Source organism: Sceloporus occidentalis, unplaced genomic scaffold, assembly GCF_023333645.1.
Source record: "Sceloporus occidentalis isolate IW3139 unplaced genomic scaffold, rSceOcc1.0.p SCAF_104, whole genome shotgun sequence".
Taxonomy (NCBI): domain Eukaryota; kingdom Metazoa; phylum Chordata; class Lepidosauria; order Squamata; family Phrynosomatidae; genus Sceloporus; species Sceloporus occidentalis.
The window spans coordinates 2641848-2654909 of record NW_028317084.1 but is presented as its reverse complement, the minus strand read 5'-3'; the positions used below and the strand labels follow the sequence as shown (position 1 = coordinate 2654909).

The window sequence follows — 13062 nt, the reverse complement described above, 5'->3', positions numbered from 1 at the left end:
TGGTGTACTGTTTGTTGTCACATTTTGTTTTAGAATGTATTAATAAAATAAAATTTTAAAAAAAGAATGAAACAAGATTTGTTCTTTCCACTCCATTTTGTTTTTGTTTTGTTTTGTTCAGTTTCAGAAAATCCACCTGCAAATGGGTACCAACAATCTGTACAGCCACACTAATTTTTCCTCAGATGGTGGCCTGTGTAGTAGGATTCAGGCAAACACTATTGTTGCAGACATTTGGTGAAGATGTTAGAAAATTAAGAGAGGAGAATGAATTGAATTTTGTTTTTTTTGCTCCAGTTTCAGTTCAGCTGTAAAACAGTATGGGAGCTGAAACTCTCTTTCAGTCACCACCAATTACCACTCTGCAATGCATCTGAAGTAGTGGGTTTATAGCCACAAAAGTTTGTGCTAAAATAAAAACCAGCTAGACTTAAAGGTGCTACCACATTCTGTTTTTTTCTCCCCTCCCTTGTTCCTTTTTATAACATCACTATACATCTCAGGAAAACATCTGGTTTATCTTGTTTTTAACATAGATAATCACATTTTCTCCAAACACTTGCAAGGAGTATCACCACCGCACAGAATTCCAGTTTGTATTCCAAGCAAACATGCAACATATCCCAAACCGTAGTTAAGAGCTACCTTAAAAGGTTTCTGTCTTTAAGCAAAAGGATTCTAGTATTCCTATATAACCCAATACTCTTTCTCTCTCTCAGTCTCTCTTTCTCTCTCATCTTTAGAAATACTCTCCTGTGGTTAAAAATGATTTACTACGGGAATTCATTGACATTAAGACAGCCAGGAAATCTACTTTTTTGTACTACAACTTTGCTTATTATTACAACACCTGAAGTTAAATCAAGGCCTCGTTGCACAGAAGCTTCTTAACAGGTTATTTCTGTTCTGCCCACAAAGTGACTTGAACTGCACAGGTTAAAAACAGGCCCAGATTTTGAAGGAAGTTATTTTGTTGCTGCCAATGTAGAAGGACATTTTATGATACAGCCTGTCCTCCCCATCCATGGGCTTGCCATCTACAGATTTAAGCATCTGCAGATGGCAAAGCTGATTACGGCTAATAGCTGCATGTGCATGAGGCCATAGCACAGCAGCTGCATGCGCCCCCACTGAAAACTGCAGTGCTTGAGGTCCCACATTCTTTTAAATCCACAGCGTGGGAGTGGGAATGGAACTCCCACAGATAAGAAGGGCACACTGTATCTCTTTTACAGCCTTCTCTTCCAGAATTCTTCTGGCCCAGAAAGGACCTCTCAATGCATCAACCTTCTCACAAGACCACTTTAAACACTATCATAAGCAAACACCTCAAGCCAGATGCAGACTTGTGACTCTAACACAATCACTTTTCTTTCCCTGTATTATTTTTAACTATCTTCAGAAGCTAGCACGATGTCTTCTGAATGGCTAAACAAAGGTATCACCGTGATTTGTATTTATGATTTGTATATACCTCCAGTATCATTACAGGACAAAAATACAACCACAAGAAATTCCTGCACAAACATCCTTAGTAGCTTCTGAATTTTATTTTATTAAGAAACACAAGATTACTTACTGTTGGTCCTGGATCTCCTTTAGGCCCTCTGGGATTCTCCATCTCAAACATTCGCTCCAGCTCTTCATAGTCATAATCATAACCATCAATACCAAGTTCATAACTGCTTTCTGCATTGTAGGTTTCATCAATCTCAATTGTATGTTCATCCCATGAATCAGGCTGATTATTCGAAGGCATGGAATCAGAAGCCCTGTATAATGTTGTGTTTAAAATTTGCTGCATCTCTGTAGGTTCATACAAATATTGTTTTGATGTATTTTCCAGCATATTCTTTGTTTTAGTTTGCCTTATAGAAAAGAGAAGATCGGTGTAAGTTCTCCTCCTTGTATCTTCTGTGATATTGTCTGTAAGGTTTAGAGGCAAGTTTGTGATCGTCTGGAAGCCATCTTTTATTTTGCTGAAATCTTGCTGATGATTTTTCAAAATATTCACAATTTGTTGGTTGTCTGGTACAGATACAGTTTCCAGTGCAGTAACATTCCCTAAGTGAAGAGGTGCCGAGAGAGTTGTCGCTAGGGATTCTGGAGAGGCGGAACTGTTATGAAGGCACAGGTCATCTTTCCATGTATTTAATGGCATGTAATTTGATTGGGTTTCTTCATTGAACTGTTTGCTCAGGACCATCCCAAGTGATATGTCTGAAGATGCTAGCTGAGATCGATAGGTGTCAGCTTGGCGACACTGTTGTCTCACATATTTACAATAGCTTGCCAAGGCTTGTGCAGAGGGGATAACATCCAACTGACATATTATTCCTTCAAAGTTGACTGACTGGGAGTTCATCCTTCCTAAGGTAAACAAACTATGTGAATCAAATTGTGGTATTTTAGAAAGAATCTCCTTACTCCAGTGCTTCTTCCCACATTGGGTATACAGGGATACTGTCTTTTCTGTGACACCAATAGCAAATGTGTGCCACTGTTCATCATGAACACTGTAATCAAAATTTACAGAGTGTTTCCCACCAATGTGTACTGTTATCTTCCTTGGAAGCAATTGTACACCAAACTGCAGTCTATTTTTACTTCTAATACTGAAAAGAAAGGCATTGTTCACTTTTTTAGAGCGTAGGCTTATCAGTACAGTGAACTGGATGCCTAGACTTGATGCTATCACTTGAGGGATGGGAACCTCAATGTCTGCTGTTGTGCATAAAACAACTCCTGAGGCAGTTAGGTGAACCCCCTGAGGCAATGAAATATGTGACAAGGGCACTGTAGTCCCAGTGGATAGATAATGCCCTCTTAGGCCTAAATGATGAAGAACATCGGTGCCTGAAAAAGAGAAGAAAAAGGGATAAGAAGAATGTAAACTTAATTTCTACTCCATTAATTTACAGTGTTGAGTAAAATAGATGCGTCCAATACTAGCTGTTTCCAGCAACTGAAAATACCTCTGGGCAATTAAATAGTGACAGGAGAAAAGGAGGACATATATTGAAAAAATAAATAAAAAATTTGCTTCTCATGATCCTTCCACTTCACACACAAGATAAAGAATTGTGGAATGAGTTGTAGAGGCACATATAAAAAAATATTGTGCCATATATTACATAATGGTCTCTTATCTGGCCCTACATTCCACCGTGACTTGAATGCCGATATGGTGCAATGGTTAGAGAGCTGGAAAAAACTGTGCTCAAACCGCACTTGGTCAAGAAACCCACTGGGTGAACAAACAGCCAATAACTGTTTTTCAGCCTAATCTACTCCACAGGGTTTCTGTGAGGACAGAAACTGGGAAGGATCTTGTATAGTACTTTAAGTTCTTCAAAGACAGGTGAGACAGATAAGTAACATATAAAAAATAAAAACCATCACAGCTGGTTGACCATGATCTTGACTTTTAGATGAATTAATGTTTTCCAGAGAGGTAGCCATGTTTGTCTGCTACAGCAAAAACAAACACCCTTGTGACATAGGCCTGAAGATGGGCTAAATAGAGCAAGCAAAAAGAGAGGAATTAATCTGCTCCTGCAAATGGACCGATAGGGAGCAGGCTGTCAGGTCACCACAGTCCTGGAGCGATTGTGGCCAGAGAGGCCAGAAACTGCTCCTTCTGGCCTGTCTGCTTTGGCCCTACTAACAGGTATTGCTTTGATGTAGGTATTCATGAACCTAAGGCCACACTGTTCCACATGCAACAATCGCTAAATTATCATCCCATCCCAACAACCTTCATAATTTGCAATTTACACAATATATAATTTTGAATGAGACAAGGAGCTACCTCATTTATAAAACTTTGTCGTACAGCAGTATTTTCACCCAACATCCCAAACAGACATAGCTATATGTTGATTAATAATAAACTGGTAGGTAATTTTGATTTGCAAAAGGGGAAATTCTGAACATGTTTTTAAAAATATTTAAAAAGTTATCAATCCCAATGAATGATAATCTTCAGAAGAAAAAGTGTTTTCCCCTATACTTCTAGAAAGTGTTTATCTATTCCAAATTTAAATTTTAAAAATGGTTACTCCAAAATTTCACCAAATGTATACAGGAATTTCCTTTACTGCATTTAATGTGAATCTGCAAAGTGATGACAGATCCAAGATCCCCCTTAAGAGTACTTCCCATCAAGATATTAGACCATTACTTTCTTAAAATGAGAAAGAAATTGAGGACATTATTAGGAAATACATCATGTAAACTATAGAAACACCTTTCATACAATACTCATACATTATCTAGTGGCCATCAAACAAGCTACATTCAGCTAACAATCCCTACATAATGGATAATTATTGGCTAATGTCCAGCCATTTTGGGGCAAGGTATTGGAGCTTATGGTGGTCTCCCAAGTCAAGGGTTTTTTGGATGAAACAAATTATCTAGATCCATTTCAATCTGGTTTCAGGCCTGGCAATGGGACAGAGACAACTTTGGTCACCTTGGTGTATGACCTACACAGGGAACTGGAAAGGGGAAGTGTGTCCCTGTTGGTTCTCTTGGACATCTGAGCAGCTTTCAATACCATGAACCATGCTATGCTTCTGTACCACCTCACTGGGACAGGACTGGAGGCCTTGTTTTATAGTGGCTGTATTCCTTCCTGGAGGGGTGAACCCAGATGGTGCCGCTGCTGAACTCCTGTTTGACCCTCCTAGCTCTAGGAGGGCACATACCTTTTCCAATCAAGCGTTGAGTGAGTTTGGAGATGCTAAAACGTCTGGAACCTTTGGAGATCAAAGGTGTAAACATTTTACTATCTTTGCTCTCAGGGGGTCTATTCTTACAAGCTGTTCTTGGGATGCTGACCCCTGGCATGAGGACGACTATTTTAGTTAGGGGTGTCAATGATTTTTTGCTGTGTTTCCCTAGCTGGCTGTCAGTTTAAAGGTGTCTTTAAAATATAATCTTTCCTATAACTTTACAACATTCTAAGCTATGCCTGGAGAAGAACGACCCAAGATATGATACCCAGAAACATGATGTAATTCTTCTTAGTTAGAATGAAAGTTTACTAAACTCTCTGGAGAATATCACACGGGAGGCTTACCGTGAGTACGCGTTCACACCCCCACATGCTTCTCCCATCAGTAAATTGTCATGGAGGCGTCGGTGTTCACTTGTCCTGTGAGTGAATCATCCTTGGAGCCATCATTTGGCAATAACAGCTCCGTGTGCTTCCATGATTATTTACTGACGGGAGAAGCATGCGGGGGTGTGAACCCCGTTTGCGCTTTTCTCATCATTTCAGAAGATTTCATGGCAATTTACTCATGGTAAGCCTCCCGTGTAATATTCTTGTACATTAAGCCCCAGAGTGCTTTTGGCTATTGAGCACACACACAGGCCCCTTTCTTCTCCAGGGAAAGGGAAGGGAGAAGCGGTTTTACTTTGGTTACTCTGTCTACCACTGGGAAAGGTGGGAAAGTGTGTGGATTGGAGAGGAGAACTCCTGCTGGCTAGCCCTCTATTCTTTGCCCAGGGTTGTGACAGCATTAGTATTCAGATATACATTTTACTAATATCTGCAAATAGAAAATCTAATGCAAACATCCTCAAAGGATAGTCACATGCTAGTTTTTGGTCTGCAGTTCCCAGAATTCCCCAGCCAGCATGACCATACAAAATCCATACAAATCAAAAGTGAGACACAGAAGAGTAAATAGATCAAAGGCTTCCAGATCCAGACTCTGGAAGCTTTATATGAAATTTATACTGGCCCAGCAAAGACTTTCATTGTATGGTAAAATAAGCAGGACCAGCAATAAAAGGCTAACGGGATGACACATTATAGCAAAATGGAGAGGTTTTGGTTCTCCAGATGTTAAAGACCTTTTACTCCCATCATTCCTTGCTACTGGCCATGCTGTCTAATGCTGATGGAAACCAGACTGTAAATATCTGTAGGGCCCCAGGGCCCCCTGTCTGACATTAGAGAAACAGTGGCTGCTGCCCCACCATAATCGTACCCAAAGCAAAAACGATATGCTACTATCATATCTCATCTGAGAAGGGAACAAAAGCTAAAAATAACACAAATAGCTTCCCCACAGGACAAGGAATAATGGAAGATTGACTATTTGTTTGCTTGTTTACAATGCACAATAAATAGAGGGATCTGAATTCTTCCTCTCTCCAGCAGGCTGTTCTTTAAATAAACAAAAAACCCAAGGGTGACTTCTTGAGATCAGAGAAGAGTGGCTGAAGTGAAGTCACGTGAAAATGGAAAGCACATGGAAGAGAAAGGTCTTCAGCCCCCAATTCCTCCTTCTCTTTAGTGCTATAAATCTTACCTCCACTTCATTTCACAGGCAGCAAATGGCTACACAGTTGTGATACATGGACCTTCTGTTGTGATTCATTAAAATGGTTGATTAGTGTCTTGATTCACTAAAATAGGTGGGAATTAGCACCTCTATGAGCAAGCCCCAGATGGCATCCAAGGCTGAATCCATGTAACCTTCAGCACCCAACCTTACAAGCTACTATGTCACCATAACAGCTTTTATGATCAATCCATCATTTAGCTATTAGAAGTGTGATTAATTTGCATAGTTAGTTCTTTAAGTTCTGGGATGCACTATTTTAATCACACTATGTTTAAGATATGGATATGGTTAAATGTTTGTCAGTCTTGAAACAAACTGAAGCAAAAGTCAAAACTAAATGAAGAAACTGCATGAATCTGAAGAATTTCCACCAGCTTTACTAAGCAATAAAGTTCAATCTCTCAACCTCTCTTCTTTCTGTTTATGGAGGGTATTAATGGCAAATGTTAAGAACCTTTGGATCACTTGCTAGCTATAATACCCACACATGCAAATCAAAACCCCAAGAATTCCCTGAAAAGGATTTTTAAACAATTGGCACAGAACATATAAATTTGCCTGCACTATGCATTTTGAAAATTAGTTACACCCCTTGCAATGGTTTTAGCCACCTCAGAAAGAACTAAGGTGCCAAGTTTATAACTGGCAAGCAGCCAGCATCATTAGAGATACAGGAAGATATATTGCTTGGGGTATGATTACACATCTGCCAGTTCCTTGCAGTCACCACTCACAAAACAATTCGTTTATTTAAAGTATGATTTAATCTGCAATAGTTGTACAGACTTTGTCACGGTACAATTACAAAGCTCCATATCTCTGCTCATTTTTCAAATATAGTTGTAAACTTAAACTAAGAAACAAAAGTTAATCCAAACTACAAGAAAAGATATTCCACCTCAACATTGGGAAGAACCTCCTGACATCAAGAGCTATTCTACAGTGGAAGATGCTACCTTTGAGAGTGGTGGTCTTATTATTATTATTATTATTATTAATCGTATTTATACCCCGCCCTTCAGCCCTAAAGGTTATCAGAGCGGCTTACAATTATTATTTTTAATTAGTGGTTTTTCAACAGAGGCTGGATGGCCATTTTTTGGGTGTGCTTTGATTGTATCTTCCTACACAGCAAGGGGTTGGATTTGCTAGCTATTTAGGTCTCTCCCAACTCTATGATTCTATGAAATCCACCATGGATAATCATGGCTTAGCTTGCACTGCTGTGCCCTCTACACACACACTTTCTTTCAGAATCCATCTAGATTTTACAGAGGTGTGGGTCAAATAAACCACAGCTACAAAGTTTCTCAAAAAACAACTTTTATTTTAAACCTGGCATATACCTGCTGCTCTGAGGGGGGAGGTGTTTAATGTATCAATAAATTACTCCTTGGGAAACCTCAAGATTTGCAAATGTAATGAAAGGTTTTCAGGATAATAATAAAAAAAATACAAGGGTGCAACTCCACTCCCTCAAAAGAACTCAATAGATCCAAAGCAGTTCAAGAACCATTTGTAGGACCATATCTTTCCATATGAGCCTGCCCAAGCTCTAGCTCCACCACCTTCGCAGGCATTGCTTTTGGGACTGTGAAAGAAGGCCTCTCCTGTGGCTGTTTCCACACTTTGTAACTCTTCCCCTAAGGAAGTTAGGTTGGCTCCTTCATTCTTTTCCTTTCAGCAATAGATCTTTCTTTTCCTTTCTTTTCCAGCAAGCATTTGGTCAGCCCTGGTTAGTATTTGGGTGGTTGCCAATGAATACCTAGTGCTGCAGGCTATATTTCAGAAGAGGGAACTAGCAAAACCACCTGAGTATTTCTTGTCCCAGAAAACCCTATGAAATTCATGGGGTCACCATAAGTCAACAGGAGACCTGAAGGCATGTTCACACAAGCACATAAACACACACACACTGATTTTAATCTGTTTTAAAGTAAGGTTTTAATTGGTTTTAATGTTGTTACTGAAAACTGTTTTAATGTTTTTTGTGTGTTTTAAATATATGTGTTTTATTGTATTCTGTTTTTTTGAAAGACACCTTTGGTCCTATCTTGGGAAAAAGGTGGAATACAAATTAAGTGGTAGGTGGATGGAAGAGCCACAAAATGCCAGGTACCTGACAGAGCCAGGGAGATGGGTGGTGGAAATGGAAAATGAGAGAAAGAAATGGAGTATCTTGAAGGAATGAATGACTAGCTTCCTAGAAACCTAAACTTGAAACTCCATCGTTTAGCTGTGTATTCTGTTATGAAAATGAAGATTCGCTTATATAACAAATTACCATCATACATAACTTTTACTTTCTTTTCCCAAATTTGATTATCTAAAGCTAAGAATCAGAAATACGTATTTATAGTATCCATGGTGAAAGAAAGCAGTGGTTTCACACAAGTCTTCCTAAGACAGAAGTTACTCTAGAAGTAACTGAAAGAAACCAAAGCAGAATAACCTGAAACACCATTACCTGATTCTCATCCGGAATCCTAAAACAGTGTGTCCAGGGAAAAGCATATCTGCAAAAGATATACAGTGCTTCTAGAGACATATTAGCCTGATCCAACATTCTAAGCATCATATTACATACACTTTAATGAATGGTGGTTGATTCATATGTTAATTTGTTAATGATAGAGCATATGTAAAGAAGTAAGTAACCTTCTGGCTATAGTGGCCTCTAGACAAAAACAGCTGTCTTTCTTTCACAGAAACCAATATATATGCAGACACAATTGACTATTTTCTTTGCACCATTTGTTCTCATCCAGGGTTAGCCCAAGATATTGTGCTGCCCAGTCTTTCACACTCTCTCTCAACTGTTATGAGTCTCTCAAAGTGTGAGGGGTCAGGGACGTGAATAATCATACGTAATCATCCTGTGGATATGCCACTATTAACATTGCCAGTCCCTCCCAAACTTCACGACAATCAAGCTGTATGATGCCTAACTATCATGAGGTATGCACATCTCTCTGTTAAACCTCATTGACACTATGAACCACACTTGAGTACTCTTCAGTATACTTTCTTCCAGTTAGCAGGTTTGCTTTAGCTTACTTCTCAGGCTTATTTCCCACTGAGGAAAAGGAGAAAAGGTGTACATGCAACCTCCCCACATATATACTTAGTTCCAGTTCACACAGCTTTTCCTGTTCTCCCTTGAGAGCTAGGAAGAAAAGACTCTGCCTGGCTAAACAATCGCATGTGCAATTGAGAGAGGTTGCAGGCAAACCATCAGAACTAGAGAGGCTGGCTTTACCATCTTCAGTTTTCTCCATTGCCTGGTTGCCTGAAGCACCCTCTCTCCCTTTCTTGAAAATATTCACAATCATGCTATCTAACATAAACTCACCAATTAGTAAAGAAAGAAGAAATTAAAGCCAAAATGGTTGTGGGTTTCAGCTGTGTCAATGTATAGCCAAACTGAAAGAAGCTCAGTTGTAAGAAACTTACATTTCTACAACTCTGTATCTCTCTTCCTTTTCTCCTTGCACAAAGGACAAAAATGCCAAAGAAAGGTGCCCTATGGAGTTTATCACACAGGGGAAAATTGAAAGTTTAAAATGGTCAGAACCCATTATTAACTCACAACTGTGCAAATGGTTTTCACACACAAAGTGCTGTTATCCCACACAGAATCTGAGATCAATCTGCACTTGTACACAAATGCATAAATGGTTTTTACACGATGGGACCAAATGTGCCTCCATCCCGATAATGATAAAAGCACGTGCATCCCAAAAAAAGCAATCAAATGCACAGATTATTTTCACACGTAGACTGCAACAGATCTCTGTGTGAGTGTGTCCCTGTCTTCCCTCAGCAGCTGTTTCTTTAAGAGCCCTGGCTATGGGCAAGGGGGAACTCAGCCTTTTCTCTCTCTCACTTGCTCTGTCCCTGCCTTTGCTTCAGTAGCTGTTTCTTTAAGTGCTCTGGATCAGAGGGAAGGCTGAAGTGATTCCAAACTGTACCCTTTGAGGGATTTTGGACTTCAGCTCCCAGAAGCCTTGGCCATGTTGGCCAAGAGCCTGGGATTCTGGGAGCTGAAGTCCAAAATCCCTTAAAGTTTGGGGATCGCTGTAGCTGAAGCAGAGGAGAGAGAGAGACTTCACTCCTCTCTCTCTCTCTCTCTGTCCTTGCATCAGCTATTTGTTTTAAGAGCTCTGGTTATGAAGAAGGGTGGGTACTTGTTTTACTTATTGCACAGCACTGGAAGTAAACTTGCCCCAAAGAACCATGGGAAATCTGGCAACAAACACAAAAACAGGGAGAATCCCATGAATAAAACAGAAGTAGCTTTCACACTACAGCAATTGCACAAAAAAGTGAATTCATGAATGAAATGGAAATGAATTTCCAATATTTTCCTGAAAATTGTTATCTTCTGGTTCATGTCACTTTCTTGTCAGATTCTAAGCAGTTTGTGCACAACGTCAACAGAAAACCATTTGCGCAATTGTGCCTAGTACGCTGGACAACTGCGGGTTCTGACCCTTTTAAACTTCCAGTTTTCTCTGTGTGATAAACTCCTATGAAAATATCCTCTCTCTCAAGAAAGAAATAGCCCCTCTACCTCCTGTGCTCAGAAAATTTCCCTTCTACTTCCTCCCCTCACTGGGAAGAAAGACACAGAAAAAGAGACGGAATTTGCACACACTGCAACCAAAGGAGAAAAGCCTAAATTGCAACAGCAGATCTCCTGTCTGGGGGAAAAAAAGAATGCTTTCCCCCTCAAGGTTTCCAATCTGCTGTAGAAAAACAGGCAAAGATCCATCATGCCATGTTCAAGAATGTCTGTAGCAAGGGGAGGCGGATAAAGCCAGCGAGTGAGGAAGTTATAGTGGGAAGAACCAGAAATGGTGCAGCTCACTGTGATGTAGAGGACTGTGCATGAACACGTTTCCCACAACCAATTTAAATAGGCCAGAACATGTGGCCAAAATATGGGGAATAAGAGTAGGCTGGACTTTGGTAATGAGGTGAAAGCATCACCAACATGGAAGGGGAACAAAAAGAGTGAGGAATTATTTGACAACAAAACACATGACCCAAGGAAATAAATGCAGTCAGAACAAATTTCAGCTATCACTTTTATTGTCCAAAGGTAAAAGGTCCTGCTCATGTTGCAAGATTTCAAGAATGGTCACCAATGACTTCAGATGTTTGTGTGTGCCATAAACTGAGAAATTAAATGGGAGAATACTAACTTACTATCAGACACAGTCAGCATAACTTTTGCTCCATTTGGATTCCTCCCAAATCAATGAAAGCCAGACAAATTATTTTGGCATATAAAGCTGAAAATCCCACAATCGCTTCTCTCCAGCCCTGGTAGTAAAAATATAATAGTAGATTAAACCATTTTCTGACTCTTTCATGATATCCTAAATCTAGAGCTGGCTGCTTCTTTCTGTCTAAGGGGTCATCATCTTGCTCAACACTCTTAGCAAACAGAAAAGCTGCCACTTCCAATCACCAGTCTCAGCAATAGCAACCATTAGTACTTCAACAGTAGTACCTGTTGAAACAATGGAACTGAAAAGCCAAAATCAATAATCTTTATCTATATCTGCTTGAAAAGTAACAAAACAATGTACAGTATATAACAAAACTATTGAAAGCCAACATATACAAAAGTTACAAAATGATTTTTATTGTAAGCCGCCTCTATTGTCTTCTGACAGAGAGGCAGGGTAAAAATAAAGTGTTATTTTATTTATTTATATAAAAAGATGGCAAACAGAATAATGCAAAATAGCAAATATATCAAATAATAAAAACTACATTGAAGCAGGGTAACAAAAAATATAATGCAAAAGAAAAAAGGCTAAGAGAAAGAGAGAGTGAGTGATTGAGAGCACTAAGGAAAACTAGCCTTATGAAGGCTCAGCAGCTGATTAGGGTAATGCATGCAGCTGAAAATCATTTCTATCTCTGTAGCTTACCATTAACCCTATAATGACTAAAGTTATAAATCTTGTTCCTATTCTAACACTACCCACCTCAGCACTGGACTACTGACTAAGGGAGTCTGTTGCATTTTGCTCTAATCCAACAGAAGCAGCAGGGAACTTGATTTTAACACATTCTTCCATCAATGTGAGTTAGAAAGGGAGAAAGCCAGTTATCCTTTCACCCGGGAAGCTAATGAATACACAAACAAAACTTGATGTATGGCTGCTTCAGTCCTGCAGAATTAATGCACTCTGACATCACTTTACCTGCCATGGCTCAATGATTCTGGGATTTGTAATTTTGTCAGATCGTTAGCCTTCTGTCTGGTGCCACAACAAACTACAAATCTCAAAATTCCACAGGATGATGCCAGGACAGTTAAAGCTGTGTCAAACTGCATTATTTCTGAAGTATGGCACAGCCAATGAGGACATGTCCCACATCTAGCAACTGCCCACACTTCTTTAGGGAGACCTTGAAGCCTGATCCACATGGAAGTATAGAAAATCACAGCCACGTACAGTATTCAAATATTCTTTCTAAATATAATAATGTTCAATAACAAATAAAGACTTTTTGGAACACATGAAATCCAGCCCAGGTGTTATGCTTTATCTACATATGTCCATTTAATGATCACTCTCTTTCTCCCCTGCACAGATGTCGGTATCTGACTTCAGTTACTCTATAAATTAAAAAAGAAGAAGAAATCAAAGGAGATCTGCAACAAATATTTATAGTT

At 39.4% G+C, this 13062-nt stretch overlaps 1 protein-coding gene across 1 annotated transcript in view; it reads right to left on the bottom strand.

Moving 5' to 3' along the window:
• COL24A1 (collagen type XXIV alpha 1 chain) overlaps window positions 1–13062 on the bottom strand; it is a 200699-nt gene that overhangs the window by 170311 nt on the left and 17326 nt on the right. Inside the window, exon 3 of the mRNA XM_089497545.1 lies at window positions 1580–2856. Within this exon, the coding sequence (XP_089353671.1) occupies window positions 1580–2856 (1277 nt within the window). The remainder of the gene's footprint in view (window positions 1–1579; window positions 2857–13062) is intronic.